The sequence below is a fragment of the Dromaius novaehollandiae genome, chromosome 18 (genome assembly GCF_036370855.1).
Source record: "Dromaius novaehollandiae isolate bDroNov1 chromosome 18, bDroNov1.hap1, whole genome shotgun sequence".
NCBI classification, from domain to species: Eukaryota; Metazoa; Chordata; class Aves; order Casuariiformes; family Dromaiidae; genus Dromaius; species Dromaius novaehollandiae.
In genome coordinates this window covers 9,487,070-9,503,677 of record NC_088115.1, presented here as the reverse complement: position 1 = coordinate 9,503,677, position 16,608 = coordinate 9,487,070, and the positions used below count along the sequence as shown (strand labels likewise).

Genomic DNA, 16,608 nt, shown 5'->3' with positions numbered 1-16,608 from the left:
GCTAGTGCTGCCGAAGAGCATGTCCCCTCTTTCCCCTTGCAAACCTCCTTCCGAGCCTTGCCGGGCTGCAGGAAGAGCAGCTGCGGCCGGGACCGCTGCATCGAGCTGCTCCTCTGGACAAGGCTGATAGCTGCATCTGCCTCCTGCCACCGCACCTCCCGGGGCCGACGCTCCGCCGCGTGGAGGAAGCAGACGAATCCGCCCTCCGCTCGGGAGTTCAGCGCCGATAAAGCCGAGCGCGGCAGCCCCGCGGCACGCGAGCGTTCGCTTGGCCGGATGTCGGGACGAGGAGCCGTTGCTCCGAGCGCTGCAGCTCTTCCTGAGGTTCCCGAGCCCTCTCCCGCGCGCCGCGTCCCCCCATGCAGGGCGGTCTCGGGAGGGATGTTCCCTACAGCACGCTGGAATTCGTCCTCCTTGTTTGCTCAGCTGTAACGCAATTAAAAGTGTAACACGAAAGACCTGCAGCCAACCTTAATTTTAACAGGCCCCAAGGTTTGGCAGCCCTGGACACCCGGCATCTCGCGCTTGCACAGCCTCCCGCGAGCGCTCCTGCTTCCCCGGTGCACCCGCGGGTGCTGCCCTGGTGGAGGTCGAGCCTGTGAACTGGGCTGCGCTGGGGAACTGGGCTGCCCTGGGGAACTGGGCTGCGCTGGGGAACTGGGCTGCGCTAGGGAACTGGGCTGCTCTTTCGTTTCCGCCGCGCGGAGGGTTACTGGAAAGCGCTGCCTCCCGCCCCGTCTTCCCATGCAGCGGTGGCTCCTGTCTGGTTTTTCGTTTCGGAAGCACAGCGCGGCCCTCGAGACCGCGCGGCCCCGCGGGGGGAGCAGGGTTCGGGATGGTCGGACTGGGAGAGGGCACTGGGAGGAGGTGCCGGCGAGGAGCGCCCCGGGCGAGGAGCGCCGCAGGAACACGACGCGCGACTCCCTTTTCCTCTGCCCGACAACAACAGCGGCCGCTCCGCTGGCTGCGCCGCCTCGGCCGTTCTTAGCGTCCCCTCCTCGCGCGGCTGCCCAGGGAAACGTCGCCGTTGCCGAAGAGCTGGGAGGGCTGCTGGTGGCACTGGCGGCTGCTCCCACCCTGCTGCCCGAGCGGCACCGGCTGGGCCCGGCCGGGCAAAGGCACCGGCACCGCTTGTTTTAACACGCACTAACCCCCGAGAGGCTCCTAAATCCTGCGAGAGGAGCAGCCGGCAGCTGCAGCAGCCGCAGGGGGTTGAGAGCAGGGGACAGCAAAGCTCGATGCCGGGGTCACCCGGTCCCACGTCCCCCCGGGAAAGGGATGGGAGAGTCCCGCCAGAGCAGGGCAGCAAGGCATGGGGGGGGTGAGGACGCGGCTCCGGGGCAGCAACCCAGCCCCATGGGCAGCCGTGCCGCGGTGCTCCAGCCGGGGAGCCGGGAGGGCAGCAATCTGGCCCCACAGCGAGAGATCTGGCCCCAGGGGGAGCAACTGGGCCCCATGGGGAGCAACCGGGCCCCACTGGGAAGCGACCCGGCTGCACTGGGGAACAATCTGGCCCCACCAGTGAGAGATCTGGCCCCAGGGGGAAGTGATCTAGCTGCACTGGGGAGCGATCTGGCCCCATGGGCAGCGATCAGGCCCCATAGAGGAGCGATCCAGCCCCATGGGGAGTGATCTGGCCCCACTGGGGAGCGATCTGGCCCCACAGGCAGCGATCGGGCCCCACGGGGAAGTGATCGGGCCCCACGGGGAAGTGATCGGGCCCCACGGGAAGCGATCTGGCCCCAGGGGGCAGCAAGCCCCGGGGGCGGCTCCCACCTGCAGCCCCGGGCCCCAGCCCCAGAGCCGGGGGGCCGCGGTCACCCCAGCTCGGGCAGAGGCCGCAGCGCCGCCGCCACCGCGGGGGTCCGAGCCGCACCGCCCCCCTCATCGCGGCCAGCAGGGGGCGGCGCTTCCAGCTGCCACATTTACATAACCCCGCCCCCGCCCCCTCTTTGGCCGCGGGCTCGCCCCGCCGCCCCTGATTGGGCGCCGCGCCTCCCGGGCCCCGCCCCCGGTATAAAAGGCGGCGCCCGCGGCCGGCGCGCTCAGCCAGGAGCGGCCGGGGCAGGGCCGCTGCTGCAGCCGCCGCCATGAGCTCCGCGGCGGCGCCGGGCCCGCGGCTCTGCTGCCTGGAGAAGGGCCCCAACGGCTACGGCTTCCACCTGCACGGCGAGAAGGGCAAGCCGGGCCAGTTCATCCGGCTCGTGGAGGCGGACTCGCCGGCCGAGCGCTCGGGGCTGCGGGCCGGCGACCGGCTGCTGGAGGTGGACGGCGACAACGTGGAGGCGGAGAGCCACCAGCAGGTGGTGGAGCGCATCCGCGCCGCCGCCGGCGCCGTGCGCCTGCTCGTGGTGGACCCGCTGGCCGACGGGCAGCGGCGCGGGGCGGGCGGCGGGGAGCCGGCGCCCGGCGGCGGGGAGGCGGCGGCGGAGCCCCCGCGGCCGGAGCGGAGCCCGGCGGCCGAGCCGGTAAGGGGCGTCGGTCACACGTCGGTCAGCTTATTCCCTCACCGGTTTATTCTTGCAGATTGCTTGCTATCAGCTGCCTTGGGGGGGTGACAAACGGGCCGTCAGGACCCTGCGGGCGGGCGCTGAGCCAGTAGAACAGCGCTTCACTCTTGACACCAGTAAAACAGGTTCAAAAATGCAACAGGAAACTGTGGGAGTGCGACACCGCTCGCAGCCGCCGCGCAAACAGGTAGCCGCAGCCTGTGCTCGGCTGCCAACCCGCCAGCTCGCCGCCGGCCCCGCCGGGAGCTTCCTGGAGGTGCTTTTTGGGGAGCAGCGGTTTGCTCCGAGCCTCTCGTCGAGCGGGTGTTTGCTCAGGGGGCCGGGGTGGGTGACGCCGTGCCCTGCCCGCTCCCTCGGGAACGGGCGGCAGGGCTCCGGTGTCGAGGCTGCGCCTTTATTTGTGTTCGAAAGAATCTCCTCGTTAGCGTCGAGCAGCTCCGAAATGCAACCGAAAGCTGTGGCTGGAGGTAGATTGAGTGCAGTCTTCTGCGGTTCGCATCCCCTCCTCGCCTGGAGGATCCAGCCCTCGAGGCCGGGATGTGCCTGGAGCGGCCCGTAGCAGGGTGGCGACCTCCCTGGGAAGGGGGCTCCGCTCCGTGCAGCCCTGCTGTACACAGACACTCATCAATTCAGGAATGTCAGCCTTAAACGGTGCGTGGGAGTTAGCCATTGCACAAACAAAGCAATATAGAGAGGTAAGGAGTTGAGAAATATCTGACCTTTCCTACTCAGTGGTTTCTAAGAGACGCTTTTGGCCGCCAGAGATAATACTGCTTTTTATTTACCCAGTGAAAACGTATGTTTGCAATGACGAAGATGGAGATGGTCGTCTTAAGAAGTGGGCTGGGGCAGCCGGCCCATCCCGGAGGCGAGGAAGCCTTGGTGCCGGCTCTTGCACGCTAGTTTGTAGGGACAGGTTAAACCATCCGTGGCAGCAATGCAGCTGTAGCAGCAGCGGGTGCTTCGTCGCTAACCGGGGACCCTCCTTGACCAACCGCCTGCAGCAGAACCGGGTGGTCTTTGCGGCACGAGGGACCAGGCGCTAAAAAGCCAGGCGTTACCGCTGCCGGCGCTGAGCCTCCAGGCAAAGGCCCCCGGGATGTTTTGCTGAGGCCGTGGGTAAATCCCTAGTGCTCGCGCTGTGGATGGATGCCCCAAGCAAGCGGCGTCGGGGCCTGGCTGGGCTCGCGGCGGCTCTGCGAGCGTTGCCTGCCGGCTGGGGTTCCTCAGGCCTGTGCCTCCGGGAGGCCGAGGGCGAGCTGCAGTTCGTCTGCATCCCGTCTCCCGAGCTGTTTTACACAGCAGAACAGGAGCCGGGAGGGACGAGGGTTTCGGAGCAGGGCGTCGGGAGGGAGTGGGTGGACTTTGGTGCCTCGCTAAGCTGTCGTCCCCCGCGGCCTTGCCGGGGAGCAGAGGTTCTGCTCTCCTTTTCTCGCTGGACTTTGGCCCAGCGTGTTCCCCTCGGCCTGGCTGACCCGCGGTGGGGACGTGCCGGCCCGGGAGCTCCTGGAACAGGCAGGTCTGCTTAAAGCCTCGCTTTAACGCTTCACAGCGTTGCCTGGTGTTGGGGGCGGCCGTGGGGGCAGAGTGCTTCCCCTCCCGCCTGGACGAGAGGGACAAAGCGTTTCGTTCCCGAGGCGTCGGGTGAGAACCACCAGCAACATCCCCTTGTCCTTGCTGGACAGGCAGGATCTGCCCTGGTCCCCCAGCTGGGGCGGTGGCAGCAGGCTCGGAGCCCTTGGGAGCCGGTCACGTGTGTTAGGGGACAAATGCCCTGTTATCCCAGGAGCGCTGTGGGCTTTCCAGCCAAGGCACTGTAAGGACACAGGTTGTGCTCGATGGTAACCGGAGGATAAAGTCTGGCTGGATCGCATGGCTCCTCCGTGTTGTGAACTGACAAGCTCGTGCCACCTCCTGATCCTTTAAGGATCCTCTGCCTTGCTTTGGGGCAATGGGCTGGGTCTGATTAAGATACGGACTCTTTGGAGGGGGGTGAGGAGGGCTGGCTGGCCGGGGCATGGTGTCCCCTGCCCTGCGGAGGGGAGAGGAGGTCCTTTCCCAGCCTCGCTGGCGGCTCTGCTCCCTCCGCGTCCTCAGACCCTCGCGGCTGGCTTCTCCCATCCCGCGCCCGCGTCTCGCCTTCCCCGCCACGTGCTCGTGCCGAAAGCCGCAGCTGCAGTTTCCTTGCTCCGCTGGGCCTGGCTGCGTGATCGCTGGCTGCCCGGGGGTGGCCAGCTCGGACGGGGGGAGCGCGCTGGGCGCCCCATATGTCGCGGAGCCAGCGCTTCCCCCGGGCGAGCGCGGCCTTCTGTGCCGTGCTTTCGGCTCCGTTAGCTGGGAAAAACGAGAGCCCTGGTGAGTGCAGTCTGGGTGCCGGGGACAGGGTGCTTTTGGGGCTGGATCCCCTGGCAGGGGCTCCGAGGTCCCACAGGGCGGCTGGGGGGTGCCGGGGGTGCGGGGCGGGGGCACGGGCAGCTCTTCTGCCGTTGCAGAAACAGGAAGCTGTTTGGGCTTGTGAAACGCCGCGAGCGTCGCGGCTGGCCCCGGCAGCCCCGGGAGTTTCCCAACAGGTTGCAGGAGGCTTCGCGGCTGGGGGCAGGGCTGGGTGCTGGGGGCCGGAAAGCAGAGCGGGACGGGAGAGCCCGTGTCCCACCCGCCCGGCCTGGTGCCATCGCCAAGCAGCGGCTCTCCTTGCTGTGCTGGAAAGATGCTCGGCACGCCGGAGCCGGCAGGACCTGCGTGGAAAGCCGGCCTGGAGGATGCTCCGTAGCATTGATTTGCTAAATTACCAGCTTGGCTGGCGAAGGGGCTGGGAGAGGCTTCCGCAGCTCTTCCACCCGCTGGCATGGGTCACCGCGGCAAAGACCTGGAGCCGGCGTGCTGGGCGAGGAGAGGGCAGAGGCTCCAGCGGTGCCGGGGCGATGCTGAGCGCTCCCGAGCCCGGCCGGGGCCGTGCCGAGCTGCCGTGGGCCAGACGTGCCGGGAGGGATTTCCCAGCGGCGCGCCGGGAATACAGTGGCTGCCTGTTCTGCCTCCGCTGGCTGCCTGCCTGCCTCCCCCTCGCCTCCCCCTGCCCCTGCGCCTCGCTGCCCGCCGGCCCCCGGGACGGGGCTCGCTGTTGGGCGAGGGGCTGCTCTCCGGCCGGTCCCTTCGCTGCCGGCAGCGTTCATGGCGCTTCTCCCAGCGGGGAGGAGATTTGCGTGTCTCACAGTCCTATTTGCTTTATTGGGCTGGACTTGCCTTTATTTGCTTAACAAGCCTGGAGATGCTCGCTGCCGCTGCCTGGCAGCCGCAGGGCACTTCTCCCCGCGGAGGGGCTAAAACCTCCCGCGGGATCCGGAGAGGGGGGTTTGTCGGCACCGTCCATCCAGAGCCCTCGGCGCTGGTCCCTGCGCTGGGGCTGGATGTCGCCCGGCCCTGGGCATGGGGGGAGCTGCTGCCCTGCAGAGCTGCAGGGCGGCATCTGGGGTGTCTGTAGCTCTCGTGTAGGAAAGCTTTGCTCAAAGCTGCTCCTTGGAATTGCTCGAGGTGTAGAAACTCAGAAAAGGAGAGACGTTTTAGGGGGTCTTCTGGGCTCCCTTCCCGTTTCTGTCTTAATGACTAAAACCTGCTGCAGAGCAGTGCATGCGGGGAGGGGTGAACCACCGCCTTGAAAACATGAGGATTTTGGTTCCTGAAAGCCCTCGGGCGCTTGTGCATGCACGTAGTCACTGGGCTGGAAGGCCTGAAAACAAGGCGCTGCCCTGAGCAGCTGATCCCTGGTTTGCTGGAGCGCGTTGCCGGCTCCTTGCCCGCCTGCGCGGCTGCGGCCCGGGGGTCCTGCGCTGCGGGCGTTTAGCAGCGAGTGTTGCATGCAGGTGGTGAGATGGAGACGTCCTTGGAGCTGCTCCTGCCTGCGCCAGGCCCTGCTCCTCCAGCTGTAAAATGGGCGCAAGTCCCTCGTGTCAGTCAAGGGCCCCGGGCTCCCGCGGGGTGCTGCCGCCTGGCCGTGCGCGGGAGCCCGGCAGGAGCCTCTCCGAGGTGCGCGGGTCCCGCCGACGCTGGCGGGAGCACGTGTCCTGCAGCCTCCCCCCAGCCCGGGTGCTGCACCGCGGGGGCTGTCCCTGCCCGCAGCCTCGCCGCTGCCCCGGTGCCGGCGGCTGCCTGCGTCGGGCGCCCCGCGGATGCCCTCCGTTGCTCACGTTTCCGGAGGTTTTTGCTGCCTGGGAGGGTCTTGAGAAAGCTTCACCGAAACCGCAAGCCGTTTGTGGCGGCAGCTGCCGAAGCGGCGTCCCGAGACGGCCGGGCTCTGCCCCGCGGGCCGGGCACCGTCACCATGGCAAAGCTGGGCAGCGGCTGCCGCCTCTGCCAGGTGCCCGGGGCTTCCCTCCTGCAAACCGGGGCTAAATTACACCCATTGCTGTGAGCAGCATCCGCCTCCCCGCAGTAAAACGCAGCTGAGCGTCCCAGGGCCGGGCGCTGGGGTGATCCGGGGAGGCGATCCCGCGTTTGGGAGCGCTGCGCCGGGGTTTGACTAGGAAATGAATTGAATTTCCTCTGGAGCCGGAGGGAGCGGGAGCGGCTGCATGACAAGCGCCTCCGGCCGAGCGGGACGTGCCGGGTGTGCTGCAGCGGGGCTGCTTTGCATGCCTTTTGTGCTCGGCAGAATGCCTCCGCCGGGTTTCGAGGCCCCCCGGGCCAGCGAATTCACACGCGTCCGAAGTGGTTTTTTTCCTCTTTTAGTAACTCAGAAATACCGCAGCCCAGCCTGCCTGCGGGCTCGTTGCTGCTTGCACGGCTGCAGGGTGTTTCCTGAAACGCAGGGCTTCAAAAGCTGCCTCGACTTGCTGTCGGCGGCGGCTCCCGGGGTGTGAGGTGCATCCGCAGCGTGGCGGTGAATCGGAGAGCCTGTCCATCCGTGGGAGATCCTCATGACCAAGCGCTTCCCCTACCAAATGAGGCTAATTCCTTCGGGACCGGCTTAACGGGGAGTCGGGCAGGAAAGGGAAGGCACTGGGCGTTGATCAGAGCCGCAAGGTTGCAACAAAGATGCCCCCAATCCTCCGGTTGGGAAACCTCTTCCAGGAACTGGCAGGACCGGATCTGAGGCGGATCCCGGGGTGCAACGGCAGAGCAGGGGGGCTGAGCCCTCGCTCGTCCTCCCGGGCTGCTGTCCCCGAGGGAGGCCGAGGAAAGCCTATAATGAGGATCTGCTGACTAAATCCCCCCGGCGCGGAGCGGGAGGGCTGCTAGCGTTGGAGGAGAGGACAGGAAAGCTTATAGAAATTAGGGGTGTCTTCTGCATCCTTCTAACCAGCTCGCAGCCAGCGCTGGGACAGGCAGCTCCTGGGCTCAGCGGTGCCTGCGGGGCTGCTGGGGCCCCCAGGGAGCCCTCACGGTCGCCCTCCAGGCCCAGAGGAGCCGGAGGAGGGACGGGGAGGGGGCTCTGCCCTCCTGCTGTCCCCGTTTCCCAGCTCCTTTGGCATGCCGCTGGCTAAGAGCGAGGAGACGTGGCCCCTCGCCGGCCGGGAGCAGCCCGCGTGAGCCTGGCTCTGCCCAGCGCTTGCAGCAGCACCGGGATGTCGCTTCTCCCAATAAGCCAAAAAGCTCTTTTCTCCCCCCGTAAGCAAACTCCTTCTCTTTAAGCTCGCTGCCCTGCGGAGATGCTGTGGGGCCAGGAAGGAGCCCAGGCAGCATCCCGGGAGCAGGGCTGCCTCGCTGCAGGCACGCGGCAGACGTAACCCTCGCGGCCGGTCTCGGGTGGGTCGGGGTGTTGCAATCCTCCCCCAGCCCCGAGACTGGCCGCGATGCCGCCATCCCACGGAGGAGCGGGCCGTGCCGCCCGGCGGGTGCCCGAGGCACGAGGGTGGCTCTCGGATGCGGCCGGGCTGTCGCACCCGGGCATTGCCCAAGCGAGGCGTGGGGCAGAGCCGGTCCTGCGTCACTGCCGCCGTGGAGCATCCCGGGTTTCGGCCGCCCCAGCTGGGCGTCGCGTGGCCTCCTCCCGGGGCGGTGGCGGCACGGTGACGGCCAGCCTTGACCCCGGGGAGGAGCGCGTTTGTGCAGGAGGAGCGGGGTTTTATCGCTGCGGGAGGACTGGGCTGGGCTTATCTGTTGCCCCACGTGAACGCGTCGCCCTTGCTTACGAGAGCGCCTGCCGCCGCGGTGCTGCTGCCCGGGAGCCCCAGCGCCGGCCGGTCCTGGCAGCGGCACAGGGGATTTCGGAGTCATAAACGCGGTGCAAATACGATGGGGGAAATCCGGGCGGTGCAGCCATCGCCCGCCCCGGGGACATCATGGAGTGCAAACAACGTTAGGAGAAAGGATAAATGTTAAACACCCAAGTGAGGAGTGTTTGGGGAACCCCAGCGGGGTTCAGCTCTAGGGGTGGGAAGTCCTGGCAAAGATTGGGGGTCAGGGCTGGCACGGGAGCCCTGCGCGAGCTGGGCTGTGGGAGGAAGGTGAAGGTGGTCCCGCTGCGGGACCCCGTATCTGAGCCGCTGCTGCCAGCTGGTCCCAGCAAGGGGAGGAGAATTGAACCATTTTGTCTGGATGTGCATGTTCAAAAGTGATGCTTGGCCGCTGTGTTGGTCTGTCAGAGCGAGGTCTGTGCCGAGGGGACGCGCCGAAGCATGTGTGGGATTTTCCCTCGTGTCCTGCGCCTGGGCTTGCTGCTTGCGAGGGGCCGCGGGGGACCTACACCCTTGAGCTGCCTGGAGGGGACGGGCGCTGGGGACAGGGCTCAGGACCACGGCCATGGCTCAGGCCCGTACCGAATCGGCGCGTCGCCGGCCCTGGTGAGCTGGGCGTTGCCTGGCCGGCAGAGGTGAACGGCACGCGGCCCCGGTTCAGCTGGTTTCCCAGTTTTGCAATCGCCGAGGGTCTCGCCCGGGAGCTGGGGCTCGGCGTCTGGGATGCTCCGGCCGAGCCCGGCCCAGCAGCCGCGTTGCTGTCGGGGGCCGAGCTCCCGGGAAGGGCGGCTCTGCCGGCTCAGTCCCCTCCGGCGAAGGCTGGGGGTGGCCCGCGGGTGAAGCCTGCCGGGGGGGATGGAGAAGCCCTCTCCCCACGTCGGGGCCAGGGCTTGCCGGCCAGCTGGGCTGCGCTCACCCCTCCGCCCTCGGGGACAATTGCAATCCTCAACCCCAAAGCAAGAGCGTCCCGTAAGGTTTTGCAGTGATTAGCGTGCCCTGCTCTGCTCCTGGTTAATTAACTACGGCCTGGACTCGCAGGGGGTTTAGGCACCCTGTTTCTCATTTAGAGGTGAAATTTGGCTCCCAAATTGGGTGTGCATCTGAGCCCAGGGGCTGCTTTCCTTTCCACGAGACCCCGCAGCCCTCGCGTGCTGCCCTGGCAGGGCGTAGGCGGCCTGGGAACGGCTTTTTCACGAGCTTTTTCTCACTCGTTGCAGAAGGAGCTGCGGCCCCGGCTGTGCCACATGAAGAAGGGCCCCAACGGCTACGGGTTCAACCTGCACAGCGACAAGAGCCGGCCGGGCCAGTACGTGCGGGCCGTGGACCCGGACTCGCCGGCGGAGGCGGCCGGGCTGTCGCCGCAGGACCGCATTGTCGAGGTACGGCGGTGGGGCCGGGGGGGTCCCGGAGCTCCGGGGGAGCTGCCCCTGCACGGGGCCGGTCCCATGCTCCCGGGCCGGCACTCCCTGCCCCGCGGTGACTCACGGCACGCCCGCGAGCGAAACTGCGGCACGCTCGTGCTCGCCTGCACGTTCCCACCCAGAGGTGCAGCCGGGCTGGGCGACGGAGGGAAGCCGGCGGCAGCAATCGCGGAGCTGGAGCTGAGCCCAAATTCAGCTGTTTATGGATAAACTCCTGTAACGCTGTCCCCCGCACGAAGCAGAACTGTCCCTGGGCCATCCCGAGGACGAGACGGGCTGAGAAGGACGAGTTTAGCTGCCGGCGGGCGTGCGATGGCCCCAGGGTGGCTCAGGGCGTGGGTCGACGGCGCCGGCTCGCATCCGAGCCCCAGGCCCGGTGCCCGGCCCCCGCACATGCCCTGCCTTGCGCTTCCTGCCGGCTTTGCCCGTACAATCCCGTGCTAATCACTAAGAGAAAATCTGCTTTTAATGAGGTTTTGCTGGCTTCTCTGCTAATCCATGCGAGGCTCCGGCTCCGGCTGTCTGTGGAGCGGTGGTGGTGTGGTTGCAGCCGGTACTGAGACAAGAAATGAGCCTCTTCCTGGGCTCCTGAGCTTTCGTTTGAGCCCCTCCACCGAGCCGGCACGGGGTGTTTCCGCCTCCGCTCGCTCGGCCGTGTCACCCGCCGGCAGCCGTGCGGAGCTTGGCGCGGGGCAGGGACTGGCACGGCAGCGGGCACCGGCTGACCCTCCGTCCTCGCCAATGCACGGGGACGTCCAGAGCCGCACAGAGCCTCGAGCCAGGTCTGGCTCAGCTGACCGTGAGCTGGATCTGCCCTACATCTGGGGCAAACGCTTTTCCTGGAGGCATTCCCACCCCACCCCAGCTGGGCTGCCTGGAGGGGGGTGTCCCTGCCTCTTCCTTGTGAGTTGGGGGCTGCCAGGCTGGGGGGGAGCTGTGGGGTGCCCTCAGCTTGCTGCTCTCCACGCGTGGAAACAGCCTGGCTGGAGCATCATGCTGCTCCGGGGTGCTGGGGACACCCCTGTGGCCTGGGGGCCGTGTTCCCCAGGGCCCGCGTGTTGCCCTGGGATGCTCCCAAATCGCTCTACGTGCCCAAAAGCCCCCGGCTGAGCCCTCCTGTGTGCCGTGTCCCGCAGGTGAACGGGGTGTGCGTGGAGGGCAAGCAGCACGCGGACGTCGTGGCGGCGATCAAGGCGGGCGGTGACGAGACGAAGCTGCTGGTGGTGGACGTCCTCACGGACGAGTTCTTCAAGAAGTGCAAGGTGGTCCCCTCGGAGGCCCACCTGGCAGGTGGGTGGCATGTTTGGTGGCGGTGGGGTTTGGGTGCCCTTGGTAAGGGGAGACGAGCGCTGGGGGTGCAAAATCGCCTCTGCCAGCTCCGTGTTAACCTCGGTAGCACTGGTCCTCACTGCGTCACCTCATCCCAAAACCCAGGGCTCTGCTCTTCAGGAGTTGGACGAGAAACAGGCAGTGGGTGAGAAGTCTCCGGGCTGTCGGAGGAGGCAATTTCATTTACACCCAAGGCCAAATACAGCTGTCCTGCTTTGGCATCTCCCTCCCAGGCGGAGGGCCTGGCCAGCCGGGGCCAAATTCCCCGTGCAGGGAGGTGGCGTGAGTGGCACGCGGCCCCCAGAGTGCTGGGTGCGTGGGAAGGAGCACTTTATGGCCCTGCCGGTTACAGTTTGACAGGCTTTATGGCTCGGGGAGCACGAGGAGGGCAGGCAGATGCCCTTCACTCTCCCCCGCAGCCTCGCGTTGGCCTTGGGGCCCCCCCGCCTCCCGCCGGGCCAAGGAGGAGGGTTTCCCGCAGGCGGCCCCGTGCCAGCTCCGGTGCAGACAGAGCCTGAGCCGGGAGGAAAGAGGCTGAAGCCACCAAGGGCTCAGCTCCCTCCGTCCCTGCTCTCCGGCCATCGGCAGGAGAGGCCAGCTGGTTTAATGAGGTTTAACGAGGATTACATCTGCCCTGGGTCCCCCGCTGCTGGGGCTGCCCGTGCCCCCGGGAACGCGGCGCTGCTCTGCCCGTGCGTCGGGGCACTTCCAGCGCCCGGGGGCGGTTAGGAGCGGGCAGAGCAAACCTCTCCTTCCCCAGCACCATGTCTCGTCCCTGCAGGTCCCTTGCCAGAACCAGTTGCCAACGGTGATGTAGGGAAGGTAAGAGATCCCCATCTCCTTTCTTTTCCCCCATGCCAGTCTCTGCGCGCAGACCCTGCTAGTTTCGGCATCCTTCTCGCCATCAGCTTCTTGCCTAGGGAGCTGGTGCCCCCCTGGATGGGGGGGTCAGTTGGGGTGCTGAGTATCACGGGGGTGGCCGATTCCTCCCCTCCTCCTGCCTCTGTCCTAGAGGTGCTTTGGGGCTGGGACAAGCTGGCTGGCAGGGCTGGGAGCCCCTGCGCTGCTGCACGGCCCTTGCATCCCTCCTCCTCCTCCCTGCCTCTAATGCCAGCGGCTGGGAGAGTCCAGCTGGGGTTTAATCCTTCCCGGCCCCGGATGGACAGCCCTGGAGGTATTTATTAGCATGGAGCGCTCAGCGGATTAGGTGCTGGGAGGAAGGATTTCCAGCCGCCTGCTCGCTCCCGGCCCTGCCCCAGGGAGGGAGCCGTGGGAGCCCACATCCGAGGCACGGCGGCTCCCCTTCCCCAACCCCCCAAGAGCGTTTCCTGGGAAAAAACCCACGTTTGGGCTCTGGGGGCGGCGCGGGGATTTGCGTGAGCACGGCAAGCGGCCCGTCTGTCCGTCTGTCCTGGGGGAGGGCAGCCGGGACGTCTGTCGTGCTGGGGGACTGTGCCGAGTCCATGAAACCGTGCAGGAGCCCTGGGTCGTCTCGTTCACCCTCTCCCCCCGCACAGGAGAACGACGTGGAGCCGCGGCCCAGCTCCGTGTCCGACAGCCCGTCCAGCCCCGGGCCGCTGGCCACGTCCCCCAGCCCAAGCGAGACCCACAGCGAGGTGCGTGCCGGGGCAGGGGGGAGCGGGGGGCTCGCTGGGGCGATGCCGGGAGCCTCGTCCGGCCCCGGCCTCGGGGTGAAGCCCCTGGGTGAGCCCGGGGCGGGGGGCACCGGTGGGGCTGACGCGGCTCTCGCCCCGCAGCCGGACTCCCGGGAGGACGAGCAGCACGACCCGGCGCCCGGCTCCCTCCTGGACCTCGACATCCCCCTGGCCGTGGCCAAGGAGCGTGCCCACCAGAAGCGCACCAGCAAGCGGGCGCCCCAGATGGACTGGAGCAAGAAAAACGAACTGTTCAGCAACCTGTGAAGGCCTGGGGGTGGCGCGGGCCCCCCCAGCGTCGCCCCGGCGGTTTTTGGCCGGAGACGGCCGCCCGGGCGCTCCTCCGTCCTCCGCTCGAAGCCCTGCGAACCCCGGTAGACGTAAGCAGAGATTCGGGGGTGGCTGGTGATTTGGGGTGACCTGGTCCGATGCCCAACACTTCAAGTCTTATGTCCTCCTTTTCTCCTCTCCTCCCACCCCAAACCCATCCCTGTTCAAGCCCCCAACCACCCCCGAACTCTGCGTTGCTGCCTTAGGCTTTTAGCGACTCTTAGCCGTCCCCGCTGCCCGTCTGGCCAAGGACCAAACGCGATTCCTGGCAGGAATTGGTGATTCCAACCTCTGCCCATCCGTCCAGGACGAGCCCGTGGGGAGGGGGGGGGACGGGCTGGTGCGGCGGCTGCCGTGGCTTGCCCCGGGGGGGTTTGGGGAGGGGAGAGGGTGTCCGGAGCCAGCACAGCAAGCAATAACGATCTCAGTACTCGCTCACTCCTGCAGACAGAGCCGATCAGGGTTTGAATCCGACGATGCTTAATTTAAAGGCTTCTCAATAGACTCTGTCTGGGTTTTTTTCCAAAATAAGAGTTTTCCAATCATACTAGGTTTTTTTAAATGTATTTTGTGGAAATTTTTCCTGTGGATGTCTTATTCCATGTTTTGTGATCGGGTATTGTCGTACTGTCGAGCTCAAGAGAAATTCTGTTTACTGGAATAAACCTTTCTGACTTCACCCCTCCCTGTTGGGGTAAATCCTTCCGGTGGGGCAGCCCGGTGCCCGGCTGGGGGGGTCGGCGGTGCCCGGGGGGGGGGGCAGAGGCAGGCAACGCGCCCGGCTTCCTTGCCGCTGGGGAGGGATGGGCCGGTCCCAGCGTGGGTTAATGCCTGGGGGTGATTAAAGGCTGTAATCCAGGGGAGGGAGGGAGGGAGGCTGCCGAGAGCCCGGGCTGAGGCTGGATCCGGCTTTGCCGCCCCCGCAGAGGGCAGCAGCCCTGCGGGATGGTGCCCAGTGTCCCCAGCCCCAGTTCCCATGGAGCGAGCGCTGGGCGAAGGCTGGCCGTGGCTGGCATGTCCCAGGTGGGGTTTTCTCCCGTTTTTCCTCCGTTTTTCCCAGCTCCAGGCCTCAGTTATCGCTTTATTTTTTTCTAACGCCTGGGGGAGGGCCGTGGCTCGGGCACAGGCCGGACTTTGTTTGGGGTTGCCAGGGCGCAGGGGAGGGGGGGAGCGTTGCGGTGGTTGCCTGGGACCCGGGAATGCCGCGCCGGGTGCTCGCCGGCTCCGCAGCAACGGCCTAGCGGCTGGGGGGGCCCTCGGCCTCCTGCGCCGAGACGGGGGGCGGTTTGCTCCGAGCCGCTCACGCTGCTGGGGTCACCCCCCCTGCTCCCCGCCTGCCCCGGGGCTGAGCCCAGGCCTGGCCAGGACCGGCCCCGGGCTCCCCAGGGCCCAGGCAGGGGGTTGCTCTCCAGCTGCTCTGCCAGTGCCGGGGGCCATTCCTGGGGGTGACAGCCTGGCGGAGCCCCCCACGCCGGGGACACCCTCTCCCGGGGCTGCAGCCAGAGCTGCGCGGAGGAGCAGGGATGTGAGCTGCTCTCTTGCGGCTGAACGGCGCAGGGGCGAGAGCGGATTCACCCCCTTCGGCGGCTTCGTGCGGCTGCAGCTCCCGCGCAGCAGCTCTCGCAGGCCGTTGCACAGTGCTGCCTGGTTTGAGCAGGGGTAAATGCTGCTGGCAGCGATGTTTCTCCTCCTTCCTCCAGTCAGCAAACCACCTGCTCCCCGGGCGGCACAGGGACGGGCATCCTGCGGGAAGCCTTCGCCTCCCCGGTGCCTCGGCCCTACCCACGGCGGAGGAAGAGTTTCAGCGGATCTCAGCAAAGGCCGGTTTGTGCGATGGGAAGGGGGGAGGAAACTCCCACAGCGTTCGAAGCAGAACAGTTCACTGTGAAACGAATGTTTGACTTCAGCTAAGCGCAGAGCCTCGCTTACATTCGTCACTGCTGGGACAGGACGATCTCTCCAGCACCGGGGACCCCCCCGCACGCCATGCGCTTCCCCAAAGCGGACTTTGCCCCTCCAGCTCTCCGGCAAAACACATCGGCCCCAGCCTGAGCCCACAAACCTGCAAACGTTAGAGAAAGAAGTGCTGATACTGTTCGGTATCAAAGGTTAAAAAATAAGCTGCTATATTGGATCCACCTTTTGTGGCCTCAGTTCCAGCACTAGGAGAGCTGTAACAGCATCCCACCCAGCCCGCCTGCATCCCGCAAAGCTGACACTGAGTTGCAGGAACAAAAAGCCCAGTTTCTTCCTCCGTACCCAACCAGGGGGTGCACGTCCCTCCCTAACCTCAAAACACGTGCAGGTTCATTACTCTGCACCAGCACATAGTATTTCACTGAGTCTGACCATTTCTTTTAAAAGTCAAAAATGCAGCAACATGGAAACATCTCAAACCAGAGGTTTGACTTCACCTCCAGCAGAGGGATCAAATGCTTCATTGAAAACAGGGAAAAGCCAATAATATTCCTCATCACTTCTGTAAATACTGTTTTTGGGAGACAATTCATTCCTGCTTGCAGCTGGTGATCAGGAGCACAAGGATTAATAGCCATTGTAGCTTTAATCCTAGAGCTGCTCTTAATTTTATTACTGCCCAAAGTTTTTGCTATAATATCCATGCTAAATGCTCCCTTGTTGATTAAAATACCATGATACACTATTCCTACACTTGGTTTTTAATATTAGTCACAGAAATGATGCATTTAAATGAACTAAAATTGGAAAACTAAAATCTCCAGGCACTAAAAATACTGGCAAAATGAAACTAAAAATTCCATGTTCTATGAATCTCTAATAATAACATTCCTAAGCAAATCTGAAGTCTATCCTCTGATACTTCACAACTGGAATAATTTCTGGTCTAGAATTAGCCATTACGGTTACAATTATAGTGGGGAAAGCACAGAGGAGTCCTTACCTACTGTTTCTTTCCTTTTAGCAAGCTTCCACGCTATGGAAAGTGTGCTGACTGGGGCAGGAAAGGTCAGATTAAATAACTGCATTAAAAAGTCTGTCCAGTATGCGATTCAGTCGAGTGCCTCTTCCTGAGCAATAGATCTCAAAGTCAGATATATCACAGTGCAGGATGGCGGGCTAATTCTCACCCCAAGGACATCTGCTCCCAGTATGAGGTGTATTTTTACTGCATTCATCTTAATGGGGAGCAGTAACTGAGCCTCCAGGCTCAATA

At 65.2% G+C, this 16,608-nt stretch overlaps 1 protein-coding gene across 1 annotated transcript; it reads left to right on the top strand.

Moving 5' to 3' along the window:
• Positions 1–2,032: 2,032 nt before the first annotated feature.
• On the top strand, positions 2,033–14,094 carry NHERF1 (NHERF family PDZ scaffold protein 1). The gene is made up of 6 exons (XM_026099113.2): positions 2,033–2,468; positions 9,898–10,059; positions 11,238–11,391; positions 12,212–12,252; positions 12,948–13,046; positions 13,188–14,094. The coding sequence occupies exons 1-6, from the start codon at positions 2,091–2,093 to the stop codon at positions 13,350–13,352; spliced, it is 999 nt and encodes a 332-aa protein (XP_025954898.1). The 5' UTR covers positions 2,033–2,090; the 3' UTR covers positions 13,353–14,094.
• Positions 14,095–16,608: the final 2,514 nt, after the last annotated feature.

Excerpts from the sequence above, each read along its gene's own strand:
- NHERF1 (XM_026099113.2), top strand. The coding sequence starts at position 2,091 with ATGAGCTCCGCGGCGGCGCCGGGCCCGCGGCTCTGCTGCCTGGAGAAG. Across the intron at positions 10,060-11,237 it reads CGCAGGACCGCATTGTCGAG|GTGAACGGGGTGTGCGTGGA; the intron begins GTACGGCGGTGG and ends CGTGTCCCGCAG. Across the intron at positions 11,392-12,211 it reads CTCGGAGGCCCACCTGGCAG|GTCCCTTGCCAGAACCAGTT; the intron begins GTGGGTGGCATG and ends TCGTCCCTGCAG.